At 35.4% G+C, this 23,028-nt stretch overlaps 2 protein-coding genes across 5 annotated transcripts in view; both read right to left on the reverse strand.

Annotated features, from left to right (window-relative positions):
* LOC120348926 (calcium/calmodulin-dependent protein kinase kinase 2-like) overlaps positions 1-23,028 on the reverse strand; it is a 525,835-nt gene that overhangs the window by 424,421 nt on the left and 78,386 nt on the right. The window lies entirely within an intron of this gene.
* LOC120355089 lies at positions 309-23,019 on the reverse strand. Its single transcript, XM_039443407.1, has 4 exons — positions 22,267-23,019; positions 2,146-2,251; positions 1,677-1,849; positions 309-782 (listed from the first exon to the last, which is right to left on the reverse strand). Exons 1-4 carry the CDS (start codon positions 22,473-22,475, stop codon positions 776-778), a joined length of 495 nt encoding a protein of 164 aa, XP_039299341.1. The 5' UTR covers positions 22,476-23,019; the 3' UTR covers positions 309-775.

Below are 23,028 nucleotides of genomic sequence, written 5' to 3' on the forward strand. Positions count from 1 at the left end.
AATTTGGTGCTTACGAGTGCAGAAAATGCTTGTGCGATAGGGGAAGAACTTTTTGTTGTCATATGTGATGACGTGAATTGAAATATCCGGATTTAGTATTTCAAATTTCTTAATATCGCGTGTCGTCAGCGGAAAATTTACACCTCGCCTATTAAGTGTGTGAGTGAACTTGCTCAAATACTTTACAGTCAAGTCTGAGTTCCTTGGTTTCTGATGGAAATATGCGAGGACTGACCATAAAAAGCATTTCTCGTCACACAGATTTTTGACATTTATAATGCAATGTTTGTTTTTAAGAAACTGTGGTGTTTGAATGAAACTGGATGTGAATATTGGATTAAATTTAATCACGTTCACATCCAGTGACTCAATTTTCTTCAAAACCCAACCACTGCCATGTCAAACAAAGTTGTCAAAAGATGACAGGATTTTTCTCATGGCCAACATGAAATGATCGTTAAAATCTTCATAATTCTCAAGCGCGTTTAGCGCTATGTTGGAGTAACTATGAAGATTTATTAGAGATGAGACAGTCTCACTAACCTCATCATCCATCACCACTAATTTATACAACAAAACATTCAACACTATGAACCATTTCACATTGGCATCATGGCGTGCTGCGTGCTCCCTAATTATTTCGAAAACGTGCAGTTTCGATCTCTCGAGCACGTTTTTGATACTGATTTCCTCGGGATCATTGATGGTTATGTGATGGCGGACCGCTGCAGAATTGACGCCATGTACTCTTCTTTCCCTCGGCATGATGGTGATGTTAGATTCTGAAAAACGAAAGAATAATGATCAGGATGACATAGAATTAGAGTGATAGAGTACAACTGTATGTTTTTAAATCAGTTGTGAATTGGCATTGGTAGAAGAAGGCTGTGTGGGAATGATATCTCAAGATCACATAATGTTGCATGAAAAAAGATTAAGCTTATTATCTTTTGATAAAAGATGGACGAAATCTTCTCCACATTTGTCCACGGAAAACATGGCAAAAGAGGGATTTATATTTGCATGTGCGCCAGACATTGTTCGCTGTGTATTTTGTTCAATTTGTTTGGGAAAATGGGAAGAAAGTGACATACCAGCAATAGAACATGCAAGGTACAGTCCGAACTGTGCATTGAGAAGGAAAGATAATATAACAATTGAAGAGGAGAATTTCGATAATAATATTCTACGCCAACATGAAGAAAGATATTTAACTTTTAATCGTGTAGAAGATTCTACCGTTCAAGGAGAGTATTTTGAAAAACATCATCTACATTGTGATTATTGTAAATCATTATCTGATAAAGCAGAGTATTTTGCGAGAAATGGTTATTTCTTACATAAAAATCACTATCTGCAATGTGTCTATTGCAAATATATTATCGAAAATCCATTTGAAAAAGTAATACATTTACCGTTTTGTTTATATGAAGAGTGTGAGAAAGAAGCGCGAGGAGAGGATTATCCAGATATACCACATCGTAAAGATGAGCTAAAATCGCATGCATGCAGTATACTCTAGAAGGTTTTTGTCCTCTGAGGACAAAAATCCTCCCCTCCGAGAACAAAAATTGTCCTCCGAGGACAAATATTGTCCTTGGAGGACAAAAATCCTTCCCTCCAGGGACAAAAATTGTCCTCCTCAGAGGATAAAATCAAAGTAAAAATGTACTTACATGTGCTGGTTGATGCTGCATGAATGACAGGTATCTCCTCGACTGTAGACGCACAGGTGTAGATACCGACTATGCTTCCTTTTCAGATTGCTCGTTAACCTCTCAGGTATGTTGCCTCGACGAGAGCTAAACTGGTTATGAGGTGAGAAGCCGAGTTGTGAGGTGAGAAAATGCTGTGAAAACAATTAAATATTTAATAACTGATAATTTCAGAAATCAATAAGCATCACAAGAGGCGGGAATGCTATTCAAAATATAGATTGTTTGAGTGAGCCCTATGTTGAGACGTGGAGGAGAATTCACCTTCTAGCAGGTGTGGCTGTCACTCAGCAGACACTACCCCATGCTGAGTTCTAGAGGAGATTTTTTTTTGTCTTCTAACACATGTCACTCATGCGAGGATGCTATTCGAAAATATAGAATGTTTGAGTGAATGTAACGGTTTTTTATGATAGAAGAGAATACTTACAAATCTGAATGATGTTGATAACGATGTGGGAGCACGTGTTGTTCCGTGGCTAGCGGAGAAATTTGAATTTTTTGTTGTAGCGCTTGTGGCTCTCACTCGCACGAGTCTGGAACAGAGAGAGAAATGCATGGTATATAAACAGAAGTAATGAGAGAAAAATTGTCATTTACATCAGAGTCAGATTTGAGTATACTTCACACATCGTACGAGATGAGTTCTCCATCATCTTCTCCATCATTCATCTTACCAGATAGCCCACCAGCCCATCAACATGTGCTCAACTACTGGCAACGGAAAGCTGCCCTCACTGCCGACTCGTCCGCTCCTGCATCCATCCCCTCACTGCTCAGCGTGGAACCACCATCGCCAGGTGAGATTGTGCTGGGGGACAGTCCTCTTCAACGTCTAGCTCCAGCTGCTACCTGGGCACCGTGGCAAGCGGTGCTAGCTACCCTGTCAAACAAGATCAAGCAGAAGCAGGGGAAAAGGAGGTTGACGTTTGAGGAGGCTGAAGTTAGTGGGGAAGAGGACGAGGAGACAATCTACTCACAAACAAAGGTTAGTTTCAACAAATATTATTAACTTGTATGTGTACAGATTTTTTAACAATCGATCATGGAAAAAATCTGTACACATACAAGCCTTTGATTATTATTATTTGATAGCAAGGAAATATTATTTGAACCAATTGGAAATTGAATTATTGTTTAAAGTAATCGATCATGCATAAATTATTCGATAGCAAGGAAATATTATTTCAATAACTGATATTACTCACTTTATGTAGAGAATGTCTTGTCAATCTGATGATGTCAAGTTGAGATTATGACAATAATCTGTTGATAATCTGATGTAGAGATTGTGTAGTGAATCTATTGATCAAGTTCTCTAGTATGATTTGTCGAATCTGATTTGATGATAATCTGAAACAAATAAGACACTAATCAAATATTTTTCAACAGAAACGTGCTGGAATGGAGGACAACTCCTCCATGGTTCCACTACTAGAGGAGGTGCGGCGAGCGGGGGATGAGTTGGACTTTATGCAACTAATCAACCAGCCTGTAGCCAAACCCTGGGTCCCGCTGAGGGAATTAAAGGAGCACACTCCCTACCCCATTATTGCAGCAAGGGAGCAAACGAATATACATGGGCGGTGGGTTATTTTAAAAATTAGCAATGCAGCAACCAAATCTGTGTGTGAGGTATATTTACCGCAACGATTTGCTTCCTGCATTACCACGGAAAAAAAAGAACAATTTAATGCTAATTGTAAAAATTTTGTAATGATGGTAACACATAAGTTGGGGAATTGGACCGATATGAAAATTGTTAAGCATTAACAATTTTTAAATCTATACAATTCATTGACTTATGTGATACGAATTGTATAGATGTATGTATGTGTGAAAGTAGTATTAGTAGTGAATAAATTGTGTACATATTTGATAAAAAATTGTTTTCAATTCTTACCTGTTGTTGTTGTTGTTGTTGTTGTTGATAAGTTCACAATGAATAGTAGAAACACAGAAGAAGAAGAATGGTTCACCTTTCACCTGATTACACTCTGTTGTGAATGATAAGTAAAGGTGAACATAAGGTGAGCAAGCCTTTTATAGTTTGTTGTGAGCATGCTCAGAGGCTCAGTAGTCTTTACTACTACACAGACACAGACACACACACACACACACACACACACACACACACACACACACAGCCATACAGCCAAGCGGTGGCTTCGGTGAGTTGATGTGTTGCTCCCTCCCACATCTGTTTTGGCACGTGTTCCTGCAGATATGGGTAGGTGCGACGAGATCATTTCCCCCCTTTTCAAATTGCATTCACCTTTTCAGATTTGTTATTTGAAATAATATTCTTATCATTCAAGCAATGTATCATAGCAATCTGATACATGGTGTGAATTCATCTCCAACTCGATTGAAAATTAAACCAATTCAATTTTCTTTTGATTAAGTTGGTGTAATGATTAATTAATTAATCAACCTCAGTTAATGTTCAACCATTGAGTTGAAAGGTAAGAAAATGGTATGTAGGAGAAAGCAGAGTTCGAGGAAATGAGGTAAAGGAATCTTGAGTTCAGCAGCAAAAGTTTTCAAGGGTGTGTCAGGTTTGGCAGGTAATGTCACATCAACTATTCTAAATAAGCTATTTGACAATCTGCAAGATGAAATTCATATTCCCGGATACCAGTGGTGTGGCCCAGGCACAAAGGTTAATGGAAGGTTAAAGAGAGGTGATCAAGGTATAAATTCATTAGATAGAGCCTGTAAGGTACATGATATAGCGTATATGCAAAATAGAGATAATAAAACTCGAGTGGTAGCTGACAGAGCTCTAGCAAACGCTGCATGGGACATATTCAAAAATCCATAAACACCTCCTGCTGAGAAAGCACTCAGCTATCTTGTTACAAACGTCATGAAAGCTAAAGCAGCGTTTGGTGGGTCTTTGAGAAAGAAGAAGAAGAAGAGGAAGAATGAGAGGAGAAGTTATAGTAATGATATTAGATGCAAAGCTATAGCTCAGTTGAATAAGCATATTGCTGGAAAAGGGTATTTTTTGGGTCCATATCCCACAGACAAGTTCTCACAGAGACAAGTAGTGTTTTTGAACGATATTAGTGACACAGAGACAAGTTTCATAGGAACAAGTAGTTTTATAAATGGCAGTCTCACAGGAACAAGTTCCCACAAAGACAAGGTGAGTCTCACAGAGACAAGGTGAGTCTCACAGAGACAAGGTGAGTCTCACAGAGACAAGGTGAGTCTCACAGAGACAAGGTGAGTCTCACAGAGACAAGGTCTGTCTCACTGGAACAAGTAGTGTCAGTGGAACAAGAAGAGGGATAGAGTCCCATTCGAACAAGTGTAGTGTCACAGAGACAAGGTCAGTCTCACATGAACAAGGTTGGTGTGGTGTGTTGCCTACACATGAAGATGAAGGCATTCCATTCGCTCCAATAAATTGGATGTCATCTGTTTTTTAATATATATACATATATATTATGGTGACATGAATAGAATAGAATGACTGCCTTTATTTTTCTTAGAAAGCGAAGTTAGGGTGCAGTTGACCCTCTCTTACACTCAACTCTCTATCAAGTATTATAACAATACGAAAAAATAAATACAAATAATATGATTAAAAACAAACAATAGTTAAGTTTATCTACTTATTTAAAATAATAACAAATGTTAAACTATTGAAAAGAAAGAGAAAAAAAATGACATTGAAAATAATACATAACAATGCTGAATGATAGTATTTTCTGATACTTCATCACTTTAGTAAAAAATAAGACACTACAGAATACAATACAGTAGGCCTACATAGCAACTGAAGTGTTTGCTATACATTTCATTTCCTACTTATTATCACTATGTAAATCTCGAAGTGGATAAGTAAATTACATTATGAATTACATTATCATGGGCAAGTGAATATTGGTGATCGAGGAGTTGGAGTTGTTGTTCCTCCACGAAATTTGAGACACTATCATCAATTTCATGCTTTCCTAAGAAGCTGTACCTCCCCTCTGGAGAGATGTATTGAAGTTGGCAATAAATTGTCTTATCAAATTGACTTCTTTGAAGCACCCAACATTTTTAAGAGGAAAATCCGATCAATGTAAAACATGCTCGAGTGATATAAGTTCTAAATGTTTTTTTTTTTTTACAGCTGCAATATACCAAGGCCATGTGCCGTTCTATTGCACGAAAATGCCTAAGCATACTTACTAGTCACTTGGCGCCATGTGGTGGAACGGGTTGGCTATAAGGGGTGATGTGGAGGCCAACTATTATTATTATTATTATTATTTGAATAGTAAAATAGAATCTTCCTTCAATCAACAAACAACGTCACAAACAACGCTCCTTCAATCCACGTGACATACATATATAAATATATAATTTACATATGTCAATAATGTGGTGACATCATTTTTGATCCCAGCTTTAAACGTTTCTCCTGTGGAGAAAAAATTATGAATTTAGTAGACTGTTTAGTGGATCCTAGACATTCAGATTCAAATCTATACATAACAATTGATTCCCCTTTTCATCCAGGATATTTGTGGTTTCTTAAAATTTCGATTTATTGACCGAGCGAAATGAGTTCTAAGATTCAAGTCGATGGCTTTGCATTTCTCTTTATGTTTATATGTTCCTCAATTACAGTGAAATGCAGCAATAGATTACCATGAAATTTGACAGGTATATTTCTTTTTAAATTGTGCCTCGACGTATATACAAGGTTTTTTTGAAAATTTTGCATTTTAAGGTTAATACAATAGGTAAAGTCTACTTCGAACGCCAATATTACAGTTAAAATCAGAATAGAATCATCCATAATTCAGCTGTTGAGTGGATTTTTATTGCATGCAATAACGCATGCAATTATTATATCAATGTAACTTAGTAAAAATAAGCTGTCGTGTTGACTATTCATTGCATGCAATGACGCATGCAATTAATAACGGAAAGAAAACATAGTATTTTCTCTCGACCTTTATCTGCTTTCAACTCGGTCTGACCTATTGCCAGTAAGTTGAAGGAGATTAGATTTTGATGTTAGCATATTTTTGATACACTAACCCCAACAGCCATTAGCCGTTTTCACACCGACATCTTGCCGACACAACATATACAAACAGGATTTACTCTTATGGACAGTATGAGACGAGGCTGTGTTTTATAACTGTGCGAGGTCTACTGTTCATAGAACTACTAGTCAAGGATTAAAATGTCGTTTTACCAAAATCATCAAATATTTAATAATTCAAAACAATGATACATGTACAAATGTAAAGCTGACTTGCACCGAGGTAGAATCAATTTAATCTTAAATAATTTGAAATATATTTCAAGTTGTTAGGCTTCATTAATTCATTGAACACCTATTTTATCATTATGTGTTATCAGAACCTATTAGAATTATGTAGATTGCCTTTAATGAATAAATTGAGTTCCATGTAAAGGTATTATTTCTACCAAACTCCAAAATAACTATTTCAATGTGACTTTTAATTGTTCAGTCAATATAAAATAATTTTGATTCTGCAGTAACTTATATACATAAGTGATATCAATGTAAGAAAGAACAGATTATATACTTCTAGATGAATGGAACAATATTGGAAAGATGTTATCCAACGGTATTTGAATACACCCCTGACTGTTACTGTATGGGAGTACCACCAGTAATTTATAAGTTTTCAATTCGTCAAAAGAGTGGTTATAGATAAAATAGTGTACTCAACGGTTATAATCTTCTCCTATCTATATTTTTTCTTCTTATTATTGTTCATCTTCTTCCTCTTCTTCCTTATTCTTCCGTCTCCTTTTTCTATTTTCTTCTTCTTCTCGCTTGTTCTTCTTCTCCTCCTGTCATCTTCTTCTTCTTCTTCTTTTTCTTCTTCCTCTAGCTTTGTCCGGCAAGGACTGATTTGTTTTTGTATTATGGAGTCCCTTTTGTATAAGGTACCAAGAACAATAACAGAGATATTTCCAGGGCTCTAGAGAATAATGATACTAATTCCCTCTGTCCTTTTGCTTAATTGAAACGTGTAGCAACGTGAGTTGAAATGTATAAGTTGACCTAAATTTTTGAAGGCTGATCTTCGAATTGATAAAATGATGAATCATGTTTCCTCATCATTATCACCATCCTCAAATTATACGAGTCGATCCATCCGGCGTATTCACGCATGATGTGTGCAGAAAATCTCACTCACACTGACTGTACAACTGTGAGATTAACTATTCTAAGTCAAGGACTTTAAGACTCTCTGTTGTAAGGCCGGGTGATATAATTATTCTCGAGTGACGTTTTCATGTGAAAATTTAGATTTTTCTCCCCTCACAGGGTTTTACCTTGAGCATTATTGTTCTAAAAAAATTGTGTATCATTTTGTTTTTATATGTATGTGAATAATGTGTGTGTATGTTGAACAATAAAAAATTTGACGTTTCCACCCAGTCACTCTGCGCTGTTATGTTAACTATATCTACTCATTTAAATTAGAACTTCATAAACTGTGATTAATTAGACTCGATTCATTTTAACAATTACAAATTATTTCTCAAAAGCTTACATCACATCGAAAGAATTACATCAAATCAAGCACTAGATTTTTATTAATATGATTCCTTGTGATATTCATCGAAGAATAGATATGAAGGAAATAGAAACTTTGAGTGAACGTATTTCACTGGGACAATAAGAATTACTTAACTTCTGATGGAGATTATTATAAATGTTAATAATTAGTGTATATTACATGTGATTAGATTTTATATAATACTCCATATACGTACTTGAACTTGAAAATAATGATGGTGTGGGAACTTACTTGGCACACTCTTCATCAAAGATGTGTCGTGGCTCTGTTGTTTCCCTGGAACAACATTGCAATATGCACTCCCTTAACACAGTAACACCAACAAATGTTGGGTTGGGAAGATGATTATGATTAATAGTGATAAGAAAACTATCAAAAGTTCTATTTGCCATACGAAGTGGCATTGAGGCGCGACTTGCACACTCGCGTACATTACATTTTAAATAGATACGCGTTTGGTCGCTGGAGGTCACCCGATAGAAAAATCCATCGTCAATATGATATAATGTAGTATTGCGGAGCGTTACGATTTCCTTGACCAATTCCACGTCGACTGAATGTGTTTTGTCAACTATTGAACTCGCAACACAAACGCACAGGTAGCATCCTCGTAGAGGGGAGGCAAACAATACTGAACAAAAATCTATTTTTTCCAGGAAGGGTACAATATGGAAAACACATGTTAAATATTTCCTGCCGCCAAAGTGCAGTACTTTATACCTGGCACTAGAATTTTTAGAAATAGAAGCATTTGGTTAACTTTGGTTTTACGCTTCAGTGAACATAGTCTATGAGCAGGGTAGTTCTACCTGGACATCACCGATGACAAATTGACCGGGCTTTCCAGAATTACCTAACGGGAAACATTTGCTTTGTTTCATGGAAGCAAGGCATTGTAATACTGAATGAGTATTTATAGTTCTATAAAGCAAGGCCTTTTGGTTCCAATACCCGAGACGTTAGTCTGCAGATTGTTGTTATGGAATGCAGAAAACTTCTTTCACCACCCTTAGACAATAAATGCTGTTTCAAAAGATTGAAAAGATAGCATGCCGCTTCCAAAATCTATGGATATGGTTTATGTACTATATATACAGGGTGATTCTTAATTATTGTAAAATAATTTAATAAGTGATAGTAGAGGTAAAAATAAGAAAAAAAGTTCTCATAAACATATATCCGATGCTGAATTGTTTGGGGACTAGTTCTTGGAAAACTTATGTTGGATTCATATGGAAAAATATCTGAAAAATTGAATAAAACTAGTCTGGAAGCTGTAGTGTGAGTAGTTTTTGAGAAAAAAGTTGAAATATGCAAAAAATCTAAGTAGAAAAACACAGACTTCTACGTTTGATGCCTAATAACTTTCTTTAATGACCAGTAAACAGATAATTTTTCGCAAAAAAATTGTAGAGAATCTAATTCTGAAAAGAATCATGTACCGGTAAGCTGTGTAAACTAAATTTGAATAAAAGTTGAATAAAATGTATTATTATGTAGTACATTACACCACAAAAATTTACTGTTTTATGAGGAGAGAACTAATAACTCATAGGTTGTAGCTGATTGCAAATAAAATATTCTGTTTTTTATGAAAAGTTTGATTCTTATATGGAAGTAAGATATCTAAATGACATTTAACTTATACCAAAAGACTAAAGATGATGTTCAAAGTGACCTCTGTTGTTCTGAATGCATATGTTCAGAAGTCTTCTCATCGATTGTCGGAACCGTTCAAATATTCCAGGAGTCTGCTTTATCATTTCTATTCCTTATCAAAATCCTTAATCGGAGTTCTTCAATGGTATCAATCGGAGTATTGTATATCAATGTTCTCCAGTGTCCCCAAAGATGAGAATCCAAAGGATTTAAGTCTAGTGACCTAGCTGGCCATGGTGGTACTGGCCCACCTCGGCCTATCCATTGATTTGGAAAGCTGTGATTCAGGTGTTCAGGAACAGCAACACTGAAGTGTGCTGGAGCTCCATCATGCATAAACCAAATGTTTTGGCGCAACTGAAGAGGTACATCATCAAGTAAGATAAATAGCTCCTCTCTCAAAAAGTTTAAGTAGATTATGCCATTAAGCCTGGGAGGAAGCTCGAACAGAAGTAGATGATCTCCTATGATTCCTGCCCAAATTTTTACTGGAAACTGATGTTGTGGACGATTAGGATTGATGGCATGAGGATTCTCTTCTGCCCAAGTATGTTGGTTGTGGACGTTAACGATACCTGTTCTTGTAAAGTGTGCCTTGTCGGTAAATAAAACGGTTGTTAAAAAGTTTGGGTTAACAAATGTTTCTAAAAATCATCGGCAAATACCAGCACGGGGAATACAGTCTCGTGGCAATAGAGTATGAACTTTCTGGAGGTGGTATGGATGTAATTGTTGCTCTTTTAGTATCCTTCAAATAATAGATTGATTGACATTAAACTGCACTGACAAAAAAAACAGCGCGGTTACAGTAGGCATAACTTACAGTTTGTTGTTTTGTTCAACAGTGAGCTAAAATATTTCTAAAAATAACTTTCAGCGATGATTTCTTTTGAATATTTTCTTATTTAAAACAAAATAAATCAGCTGTTTTGGAACAGCTGTTATTTAAATCTATGTTTTATTTGCAATCAGCTACAAACCTATGAGTTATTAATTCTCTCCTCATAAAACAGCAAATTTTTGTAGTGTAACGTAATAATACGTTTCATTCAACTTTTATTCAAATTTAGTTTACACAGCTTGAATGATTCTTTTCAGAATTAAATTCTCTACCATTTTTATTGCGAAAAATTATTTTTTTACTGGTTATTAAAGAAAGTCATTAGGCATCAAACGTAGAAGTCTGTGCTTTTCTACTCAGATTTTTTGCATATTTCAACTTTTTTCTCAAAAACTACTCACACTACAGCTTCCAGACTAGTTTTATTCAATTTTCCAGATATTTTTCCATATGAATCCAGCATAAGTTTTCCAAGAACTAGTCCCCAAACAATTCAGCATCGGTGTATTACATCAGAGGAACTGAATTCCGGGCGAAATCTTTCACCCTGTATAGCTCGCTTATGAAGCGTTTATGGATCTATGTTTATAAGAACTTTTTCTCTTATTTTTACCTCCACTATCACGTATTGAATTTTTTTTACCATAATTAAGAATCACCCTGTATATATATATATTTATATATATCTGTGAGTGTAGCGTAAGGGACACACTATTATTCCTCACCCACCATATAGCATATAATATATCGAACTCTGTCACTCCCACTCAACCACATCACTCTCTTACACATACCCTTTCCTTCGGGCTCACTCTCTCTCTCTCTCTCTCTCTCTCTCTCTCTCTCTCTCTCTCTCTCTCTCTCTCTCTCTCTCTCACATGATAATGAATTAAAACGCAGATTTCTGTCTTTGACACCATTATCATGCTTTAGTTAGATCAATAATGTTTCAATTGCCATCTAAATCTAGGTGAACTATTTGTAACACATAAACTAATAATTAAAACCACCCTAAATAAACCTTGATTAGTCCCAACCGATATGGTTTTCAGTAACTTTAAGGACATGACAATAATTGTGGGTTGGAAACGTAATTTTGAATATCTATTATAATAAAATATAATCCCATTTTTCTGGTGCTCCAAACTCTTTATTTAATAATAAACCTACAGTTTGAGAGCCATCACTGATAAGTATGTGACTTAGTATAAATACAGAAGAACAAAAATCATCAACCTTATTCCGGGACACTTTCTCATTAATTCTCAATTCTCGTATAGCCTATGTGTGTGATAAACGAAATTTGAATTTGAAATCACAACATCTTTTGAAAAACACACAGTTTTGAATTACGTGCTTATTCTACGAAATTGAAACCCCTTTCTTAGCTGGCGTCTAGGAATAAGAAATATATTGACCGATAAATACAAACAATTTGGATGTAGATTAGGCGAATAGGCCTAGTCTAAAGAATTCAGCTTATAGTCTGTTATACAATAAATGAGCAATTCAATTCATAATATCTTAGTAGTCATCTTATGAATAGTGTAATCATTCATCAAATCAGTCTTATCAAGTCATAATTATCATCACCCAGTACAATTGAATAAATTAAGTCATACATTGAAAAAAGACATAAACTATTTATAATCTCACAGCACTGAATATCACATTTTCAACAATTTGAAAATTAATTTACGGAACAATAAGCATTTTCATTCAGAATTACATTTAGTGCGTTTTTTAATTTATTCAGAGGCAAGTTTCTTCTAATATAAGATAAAGGCAGATTATTGAACATGGAGTACACTAGATAGGAATAAATTTCAAGCTCTTACTCAATCTGACATTAGGAGTTACAATACTCTAGTAGTCCAGATAACAGTAGACCTCACTGAACATCCTTTGCAATGTGGTAATGAGAATATTCAGCCATCTACTAGAAATTCTATCTACTAGGAATAAAGTCATTGTAATAATATCAGGGCTTTTTTAAAATGTTTGCCAATGGCCCCACTAAGAAATCTGATCAGGCTGGTTGGAGACTTCCAATCAACCATACCATCACATTTCATTACATTACATTACCAGGGCTACCAGACATTGTTTTGCAGTAGTCGTCAATATACTATATCATAATGGAAAAAGTAGAACTTTGATATGAAAGTAATGAACTCACTCCGCTACAAATAAAATCTATTGGTGTGCTAATCTAAATGTTGCACTACTTCAATCCTGTAAAAATGAATACCGGTATAATACTTATTCTGAATTGATGGAATCCCAAGTCCCATTGCGCTTATGATAATTTTAAATGTTACTTTATTAACTCAGTAAGTTCAGAAAGTTAGCCTATTGCTCAGTTGAATCAGAGCTACGATTAAAAAGATGATATGGGAATTATCAAGTGGCACTTTTTGTTTTTTACTGGGATTTTCATTTTGTAACATGTAGAGACACTTGTAGAAAAACAATCTGTTAAATTTTTTATGGGAAAGATTTCATGAGGAAAATGAATTTTTCATTGACATTATCATCCGTAACTCGGAATGCCATGATAAATCTTGGCATCTAAAGCTGCGTTTACACCAAAGTTATTAACAAAATGCTAATAACTTAATCCTCACAGATTATTATAGATTGAACGGCACATGAAAAACACATATGTTCATCATGTGTATGATAAGTTATGTTCAATCTAATAGAATCTATAGAGTCTATTGGTGTTGACGCAGCTTTACTCTGTGACTGTCTGAAGTTAATATTATATCAATTTGAATTTACAATTCGAGACCGCAGCTCGGAAAAAGAAGAGATGATTAGCTCATAATATCGGGGACCGAGCTTTGCTCAGGAGTACAAAAGCATAAACAATATATTAGGAAAGAAGGAATTATAATGAAAAACCATTTTGGCCATGTGGTTTTTAAGAAGGGGTGATGAATAGGTCAGTGGTAGGCTATTTGGCTTTTATATATTCCATTTCATATTCATATTGATTATTCTTTCGGGTTGAAGGTTATATATATACGTATTAGATATATTGGAATAGTTATCTTGGAGTTTGGTAGAAATATATTACATTTGCATAGAACTCAATTTATTTATTTAAGTTATCTTCTATCTAATTCTAATAGGTTACCAACCCATCCCTATCTTATATGATAAACCTTCAATCATAATCATATACCTGCATGATTAAAAAACAGCAGACATTCAATTTACTAGAACAAATAATGGAGTGCCTTCAAGTTCAGATGTAGGCAACACGCCTAACTTCTTCCTACATTCGCTACCTTGTCTCTATGACACTGACCTTGCTTCTGTGAAACACCTTGATCCAGTGGGAACTTGCTTCTGTGAGACTGCCACTTATAGCGCTACTACTTTGGACGGAGACCTTGTCTCTATGAAACTGCTTGTCTCTGTGGGAACTTGTTCCTGTGAGACTGCCATTTATAAAAATACTTGCTCCTGTGAAACTTGTCTCTGTGACACTAATATCGTTCAAAAACACTACTTGTCTCTGTGAGAACTTGTCTCTGTGAAACATCCCCTATTTTTTGAAGCCTTTTCCTCAAATAACTAGTGGGGGGAGAGTTTTAATTCCACCCCCTCCACAACCACCATCATCATATGGAGTGAGTTTATTCCCCCAAAAACAAGTTAAGAAACGTAGAACAACAAAGGAGAGTAGGAAGAAGAAGAAGACATGGATATTGAAGGAGAATTGAGTAATTATGATTTGATTAATTGGTTGAAATTATTACAGATTCGGCTAAGAGGTATATATATGCTAGATGCATTACCCAAAAAAATTCTAAAAAACGAGAATGCCATTGTGAATTTAGCGAGGGAAAGCAAGGATGGTACACATTGGGTTGCATATAAAAAAGTCGGATCCAATGTTTGGTATTTTGATCCAATTGGAAATTTACAACCGCCATACGAATTGGACAAATATTGGAAAAAAGAGATTGGAGTAAATATATTTTATAATGTAGAGCACATGCAACCATTAAATAGTGATTTTTGTGGTCATCTTACATTATTGTTTCTTGCAAATCAGTTGTAATTAAGTGTTTGTGCTGAACACACACACATTACAAGATGGTTGTTATTACATTAAGATCTAACACAAGTAACCTCTACAAACATTCACAAGAAATCATAGAATTGGATAAAAATCGTGAATGGGAAATTGGATTGATTAATTTTTGTAGCTACAATAGTATTGCAAACGTTAACAAAGGAACAAATTCCAGCTTCAAATATGGTGATAGATTAATTGAGCTGGATACAGGTGCATATGAAGTTGAGGATATTATAAAATTTTTAAAGAATAAATTGAATATTGATGAGAAGAAGAAGAATAAACTTATTATATGTGCAAATGTAAATACTATGAAGATTGAAATTCATTCTGATAAGGCTATTGATTTAACACGTACTGATTCGATTGGTAAGATACTTGGTTTTGATAATGTTGTTTTGCAACCAAATAAATGGCATTATTCTCAGCATTTGGTTAACATAACAAGCATTGGTAGTATTGTACTCGAGTGTAATTTAGCATGTGGTAGTTACTCTGACGGAAAACAAAAACATATAATCTACGAATTTTTATCAAAGGTCCCTAGCGGCTATTTAATAAATGAAGTACCATCACCGATTATTTATGTACCTTTGAATATGCATCGAATCCAAACTATTAATGTAAAGGTAACAGACCAGAATGGATCGTTTATTGATTTCCGTGGAGATACAATTACAATTAGGTTGCACATATGTGAAAAACAAAAGTAAACGTAATGGGTTATCTTGTTTTCAATCCACGTTCAAATAAGATGCGTACACACAATGTCATTAGAGAGACGAACGTGAGAGCGTCAACACCTAAAAACAAACGTGCTTTGTCGGCTGAAAGTGTGAGAATATTAGAAAAGTTAGGTTTTATAGTTGATTGGCGGAATGTTAGGAGGAGCGGCCGCAATTAGTGAAATTCTGGACGTGGAGACAGACCTTCAGTTTTATAATGATATAACCAAATTCCAATTTCACACTCATACAGTATATTCAGGACAGGAAATAAAAAACTCTGACGAGGCACGTATTGGCATAAATTCTTAAGATGTCTATTCTTTACCTTGCAAATCATTTATATTTATTAAGGGAACAGTTAACTGTACAAAACCGGGAACAGACCCGGGTGATGCACCAGTTGCGGCAGACTATAAATTAAGCAGTAACGTAATCGGCAACCTTTTTGACGAAATACGATATGAATTAGCAGGTCAGCAAATTTCTAAATCAAGATTGATTGGATAACATCCACAATTAAAGCTATACTAGTGAAGAATACACTCGATAAGAACACATATCACTTGGCTGGTTTTGACAGAGCAGGATATGAGCTAATGGATAATAAATTCACTTTCTGTGTACCGCTGAAATTAATCCTCCCGTTTTTTGAAGATTTTCAAAGAATAATTTTAAATTTGAAACAGGAACTCGTCTTATTGAGGTCACTGACAGACCTAAATTGTGTTGAGTCTGCAACTGGAACAAGCGTTAGTGTGAAAATTACAAAACTGCAATGGAGAATGCCCTACATAACTTTAGAAGATCACGTAAGACTGAAATTTTTGAGACTGCTCAATGCTGACACTCCGCTGAAATTAGGTTTCTGCCATTGGGAAATTTGTGAATTACCAAATTTGCAAAATTCACTTAACCATTCTTGGGCAGTTCGCACCACATCGATTTTTGATAGTCCAAAATATGTTATAATTGCATTTCAAACTGATCGTAAGAATAAAATTGAAAAATCAATATCTAATTTCGATAGCTGTGGTATTTACAATGTTGAAGTATATTTGAACAGTGAGTATTATCCATATGAAAATCTGCTAGGTAAAAAGGAACTATTATACCGGATGTTTTTGGATTTTGTGCCCTCGTATTATAACCATTCAATCAATAGCGAACTCGGAACAGAAATTGACTTTAAAACATTTTGTGATTCAACACCGCTGGTTGTTGTGGACTGTTCACACCAAGCGACTCATTTGAAATCATTGACAGATGTTCATATTGAAATGGAATTTAATAGTGCAGTACCTGCAAATACTTCCGCCTATTGCGTTTTAATTAGCGATCGTGTGATGGAGTACACACCTCTGACGAGCATGGTGAAAGAAGTTCAGTAATTTTATTGATAGAGTGCACCGGCTGCAATATTATATAAGGTGTGCACTCTGACAAATTTGGTTCATTATCAGTTTCACCTTTGAACAGGTAACATCTAAAATGTCCTATTCTTTGTGTTCTGATATTTTGGACAAAGCGCAAACTCAGTCTATTGGTATCCAGTGCAATCTTGATTCCAATAGTTTTTATTATGAACCAAGGTGCAGTACACCGATCCAGAAGCCACAGCAGGTGGAGGAGGAGCAGAAACGGGAAGAGGAGGAGGAGAAAGACGGAGGATTCGTCGAGCCCGCCGAAGAGAAAGAAGTGGACAAGTAAGCGAGTGCGAAAATTGCTACAGTTGATCTTCACTGGTTTAAACAAGATTGTAATCAAATTATTGTGAAAGAACTTGCCATAATTGATCAGTTTAATAATTATATTGTATTCCATTCCAAATCACCATTTGCAAAGACAAAATTGAGTGCAAAATTGTAAAACGAAGTAACATGGTTAGAATGTCACTATCATAAAATAAAATGGGAGGATGGAGATTTAGAATACACTGACTCATTAATACGTGATTACGTTGTAGGTTATGAGAAAATTTTCACAAAAGGAACTGAGAAAGCAAAGTTTTTAAGAAGATTACATACTAACGTTCAATGTATACCAGAGGATTTTGCAAAACCCGATTTCAGCTTTTTCACTAGTTCATGGTGTTATGGTGTGTATAACATTCATAAAAATAGACCAGATGGATGGTGTGCTTTGTTCTCTGCTCAACATTATAATTCTTTGTTGTTTAAAAATATGTATCAAACAAATAATTTCATGTGTGAAAACAATCGAATGCAAAGTATGAAAATGGCTGCGATGTACACGAGTTCGCAGAAAAGAAACTTTGCTCATTATGGATTCTTCTACAACGGAAAAGAGATTCAGTGTGTTTATTGCATGCATGCATTGAGACTGCATAAAGCATGTACATGTTGTCTGTCTGCAATTAATGGAGAAAGACCACTTAATTACTCTATAATATTGCCAGCCTACACTTAGTTTTGTTCATTTGCTTATCATGGATCCGAGAAAGTGGTTGGCTGCTGACAACGAGTTGGAAGTGAGGTTAAAAAACTGTATTGATTGGTATGATGAGTGTGAAAGTGCAATTGGGAAATCAACTCGTGAAAATTATAGTTTGGCGAAACAATTAAAAGACATTTTTCTAAGCACAGTTAATTTAAATGATATAAGAGACTATCTATGTTATTATCGTCCTCACAATTTGTGTATAGATAAGTTAATTAAAATTGAAGATGAAATTATGAATAGTTCTGGTGAAATGTGTAAATAAACTTTTTCTGTGTTCAAATGATTTTTCATTCCAATATCCCACTCACTTTTTAGTTTAGTAGCCGGTCAGAGCTAGACCTGACAACAGCAACGCGTGTGGTGTGATCTTTTTTATACAAGTGAGACACGAGCCCCTTCAAGCAACTGTTGTTCCTAATAAGTACAACACGTGCACATTGTTAATTTATAGAACAGAGATACATGCCAAACATCTGGGAAGCTGTTAACATGCAGTGTTATGGTTTTTCAAAATTCAAAAAATTAGCTCATCTCTTGATGGGAATTTCATTTAACGAATTTGATTCAATTGCGAAGAATATTAAATTAACAGGATGTCAAGATGCTGATTTACCGTTAACAAAAACAGAGAATGTACACTTTCCAATTTTTATCTGAGATATTCGAATTACTCGATATACTAGACAGCGGTCATCTACATTATGATTGTGCAAATGATTCGCCATTATCTGTTGTTAAAAATTCCGATGAACTTTGGAAATGCTTGTACAATATTGCAGATAGAAAATGTAAAAGAACTAAGATCATTGACCTCTCTGTAGAGATATGGATTCACTTTAATCTGACAGTATAGCATTAGATGTGTGAGAGAGAGAGAGAGAGTGAGAGAATTTCTCAATTCACTTTAATCGGTCAGTATAGCATTAGATGTAGAGAGAAGGATTCACTTTAATCTGTCAGTATAGATGTAGAGAGGGAATTTTTCCCCTCAAAGGGAAATTATTTTTTTCTTAACTTTCTTCATCCTCCTCATCTATACTGGGCAAGGGGAAGGGAAAATCTATTTGAGAGAGAGAGATATCTCTTTCTCTCTTTTCATCCCCCTCATCACCACTGGGCAAGGGGAAGGGGAAATCTATTTTTAGAAAGAGTGAGAGAGATATATATCTTTCTCTCTTTTCATCCCCCTCATCTCCACTGGCATCTCCACTGGGCAAGGGGAAGGGGAAATCTATTTTTAGAAAGAGTGAGAGAGAGATATATCTTTCTCTCTTTTCATACCCCTCATCTCCACTGGGCAAGGGGAAGGGGAAATCTATTTTTAGAACACCCCCCCCACCCTGTGGTGGAGGGGAAGGGGTGGTGGGATGGACGAAGAGGGAGAGGGGGAGGGGATTTCGAGCAAAAAAGCCCGTCTAAAGTATCAAGTTATACCTACTAAAATCACTTCTTCCACTCTAAACTACTTATAAAACGTGTATTATCACTTGATGATGAAGAACCACATAACGTGTAAAAGTACAATCATCTCTGAACAAGATTCCACAGAAATATTGAAATTTAGTATTCAGGGGAGGGGGAAAACCATGTCCTAAAGCCAAAATACAAATTTTTAATTGTAATAACTCTTCAAGGCCTTCCTTACCAATAAAATCAATATTTTTGGTCATATTGTTATACACGGATTATGTTCTTTCAGAATCACTCGTTGGATGTACTAAATCTCAAGATTTTCTAGAGGGTAGGCTCATATAAGGACACCTCAAGGATAAAAATTTCAAAAAAAAATAGAAAATTCATCCTTGAGTGTACTTTAACCAGTATTTCAATCCACAAAAAATGACAAATACCCTGGTCTCATTTCAAAGCTCATAACACGGTCCGGTATCTCGGTAACTCGTTATCATAAAAATATTACTCAATCTTTAATAGTGGAATTGAATCTTCTTTTCTATTTGCTATAAACGATTCATGAGAAAATATGTTCGTAAAGTAGCATTTAATCGTTGAAATCAAGAAGTTGAAGATACTTTCCTCATATTAACGGTCGCGGCAGTGCTATGATAGGAAGCGGTGATTGAAGATGAATTTTAGGCAACTGAGCTCATAGAGGTTGGAACTATCCACAATTTATCAATCACGTGTTTCTGTGATGAATCTGACTCGTTTTGGAAACTCTTGATTAGCAGTAAGATTGAAATAAAGTGCATTGAAATTCTGGTTAAAATAAACTCAAGGGAGAGTTTTCTATTTTTAGACCAAATTGGACTTAAGATACATGGTTTTGCACCGCCTTGAGCCGAGAAGTATGAGCTGAAGTACAAGGAAATCTGATCATTGTGTTAATAGTAATGAGTGTTTGAATTTTTTATCCTTGAGGTGTCCTTATGCGCGCCTCTCCATTAAATAAAGTGCATCTAACAGGTGATTCTCTTAGAACTTGATCTCATGGACTCATAATCCAATATCATTTGCGAAATTGTCGTTAGTGACAATGGAATTGGTGATATGATTGGAGCTGGAACTTTGGTGTTTTTTCAAAATACAAGGAGCATTGTTGTCAGGTGTACCTGGGAATCTAAATGAGGTAGAGCGCTCTACCTGGTCTCAGATTCTGTAGCACAAAATTACACCCAGAGAAATTTCAAATTATACATTTGAATGGTAAAAATCGAAAAAAATTGAAATTCATCAACATTGACATTTTTCATAAAATTCTTCTCATATTTGAGAAATTGTAACTCAATTCTCATCTATATAAATGAAAATCGAGCCTCAAATTTTAACGTTCAATAACTTTTTTATGTTTGCACCTAATTTGATTATTTTTTTAGTTGCATTCCTTATGTTCAGAACCAGGTTTTATGGCCTATCAAATTTGTAATCCGACTTCAGGACTCTTTCCTACGATCCTTCGAAGTTTACATGTTATCCTTATGGGATAATATTTGTGAGCTGGCCACACACAGAAATAAAAATCAGCTGTTATAATCATTGCGTCATCCAACAGCCGTCGATAGATAGTAGACAAGAGTGTATGCTGCTCCATAACCACTCATGTATTTTATTATAAACGCCTTGTCTAAAAAAAATGACTGTTCTGTGTGTAACCATCCAGCAGTGCGGCCTCAGGTTAAAGACTTACATGCACTAAAGACATAGCTTTGTTTCGAATAATTGTGCTGTCTTCGGTATTTAGAATTAATTGATTTTTAGAGAATTTTTTAGTTACACATATTACATATATTAGTCACATATATTCAGTTACCTATTCAAACTGATTCGATCTGCATTTAAATTTTCTTTCTGATTCACAAAAGTTCAATTCCTAATAATGCCGCGGTACCAACGACGTCCAAACTTGAGTCCTAGAACTCGAAATGCTGTATATTTAGAATATGCATGGGAAAATCAGCAGCAAAGAGATATACCATTCAATTTCCAGCGAGCTGCATTCTACTATAACTCGGCTATCGAGTACAGTTCACGGTCAATTGTTGCTATTGGCACAGTGAACATTGTGTGTCAGTACAGTGGGGCATATAAGTATATAAATGAAGCACCTTATTGTGTTACGCCAGTGATCAATTCAAATTATTGTTTCAATTGACTCCACCACCAGAACCACTTCATCCATTGGTTTCCGGAAATGAAGCAGACTCCAAATATTTTTTGAAAAATATCCAGCAATAAAACAATTGCTTTCAAATGATATCATTTGGGGGAACAACAATTGTTCAGGATGGATTTATGCCTACTTTCAAAACTCAGGGACAAATTTATCACCGAACTGGTTCCCTATTGCCAATGACAGATAGTGACTACAATTTTTTGCAAATTTATTTTAAGGGCGATTCATAAAAACGAAGTCAATCAGCGTTGTGCACACAACACTTCAGTAAAAAGGCCAATCTTTGAACAATTCCAAATATTTCTCCATCAATACAATGAATTGATTGCACCATTCGAGACTGCACTAGACCACATGCCATTCGATTACCACAAAATTGTCATCGGAGCTGATAAGACACCTGCCAGACAACACCCAAGACGTATCAATGCCCCCTACAATTGACGAAGCGTGTGTGAGTGCTTCCATTCAAACCAATAAGCAACAAGCACCTGGATGCGAAATCCCGCATCGCGCCTCCTCAGGTGTGCATCCAGCTAAAGTTTGTTATCAGATGCAGTACGGTACCTCAGATTCGGCGGTACGAAGTTCACCGGGCCAGCTAGTTTTAAATAGAGAGTTCCGGATGATCTCATTCTATTGAGAATTTCATAATTTGAAAAAGGCGAAAGCGAATTTTTCTGTCCGATTACAAGATGTTGCGTAGCTGAAACATGGAAAATGAACCGAAAATACGTTTTTAGGCCACCTGTATCTACCACAAGGAAATGCTGCATGAAAACATTGGTTCTCTCTGCACTTATGTATTCAAACAATATATAGAACAGTTTCTTACATCTTCTTATTATCTTTGGAATCTGACCTTAACTTTTTTATATAAATGTTTCAACTCAGTTTTTATTTTATTTTCGTGTTTACCGACAACCGGGTCTGAATCATAGTTTCATGAATGAATAGAAATAATATCATTGTATTTAGTAATAGATTACTAGCTTTTCTAATCAGTTATTTAGTTCCAAGATTCTTCAGCTTTTGTTAGGAATCAGCTTGGTTTGTAAATTAATTGGAAAATGTTATGTTTTGGATTGTTGGCATAGCTGATTCGAAGCAGCAATGGAATGAAGAGTTTTGATTGAGGTCAGCTCTTTTAAAAAAATAGATAGTAATGTTGGGGTGATTTGACCAGAGTTAGGCATGTGATATGAGTTACATGAGTCCTTGTTTCTTGAGTCGTATTCCGTGACACAACGAATTAGCCTCGGCCATAATGATAGCATGGATTTCAGTGCAGTGCTTTGTAAGAGGAACAATCGGAGATGATTTCAAGTG

Source organism: Nilaparvata lugens, chromosome X (genome assembly GCF_014356525.2).
Source record: "Nilaparvata lugens isolate BPH chromosome X, ASM1435652v1, whole genome shotgun sequence".
Lineage (NCBI taxonomy): Eukaryota > Metazoa > Arthropoda > Insecta > Hemiptera > Delphacidae > Nilaparvata > Nilaparvata lugens.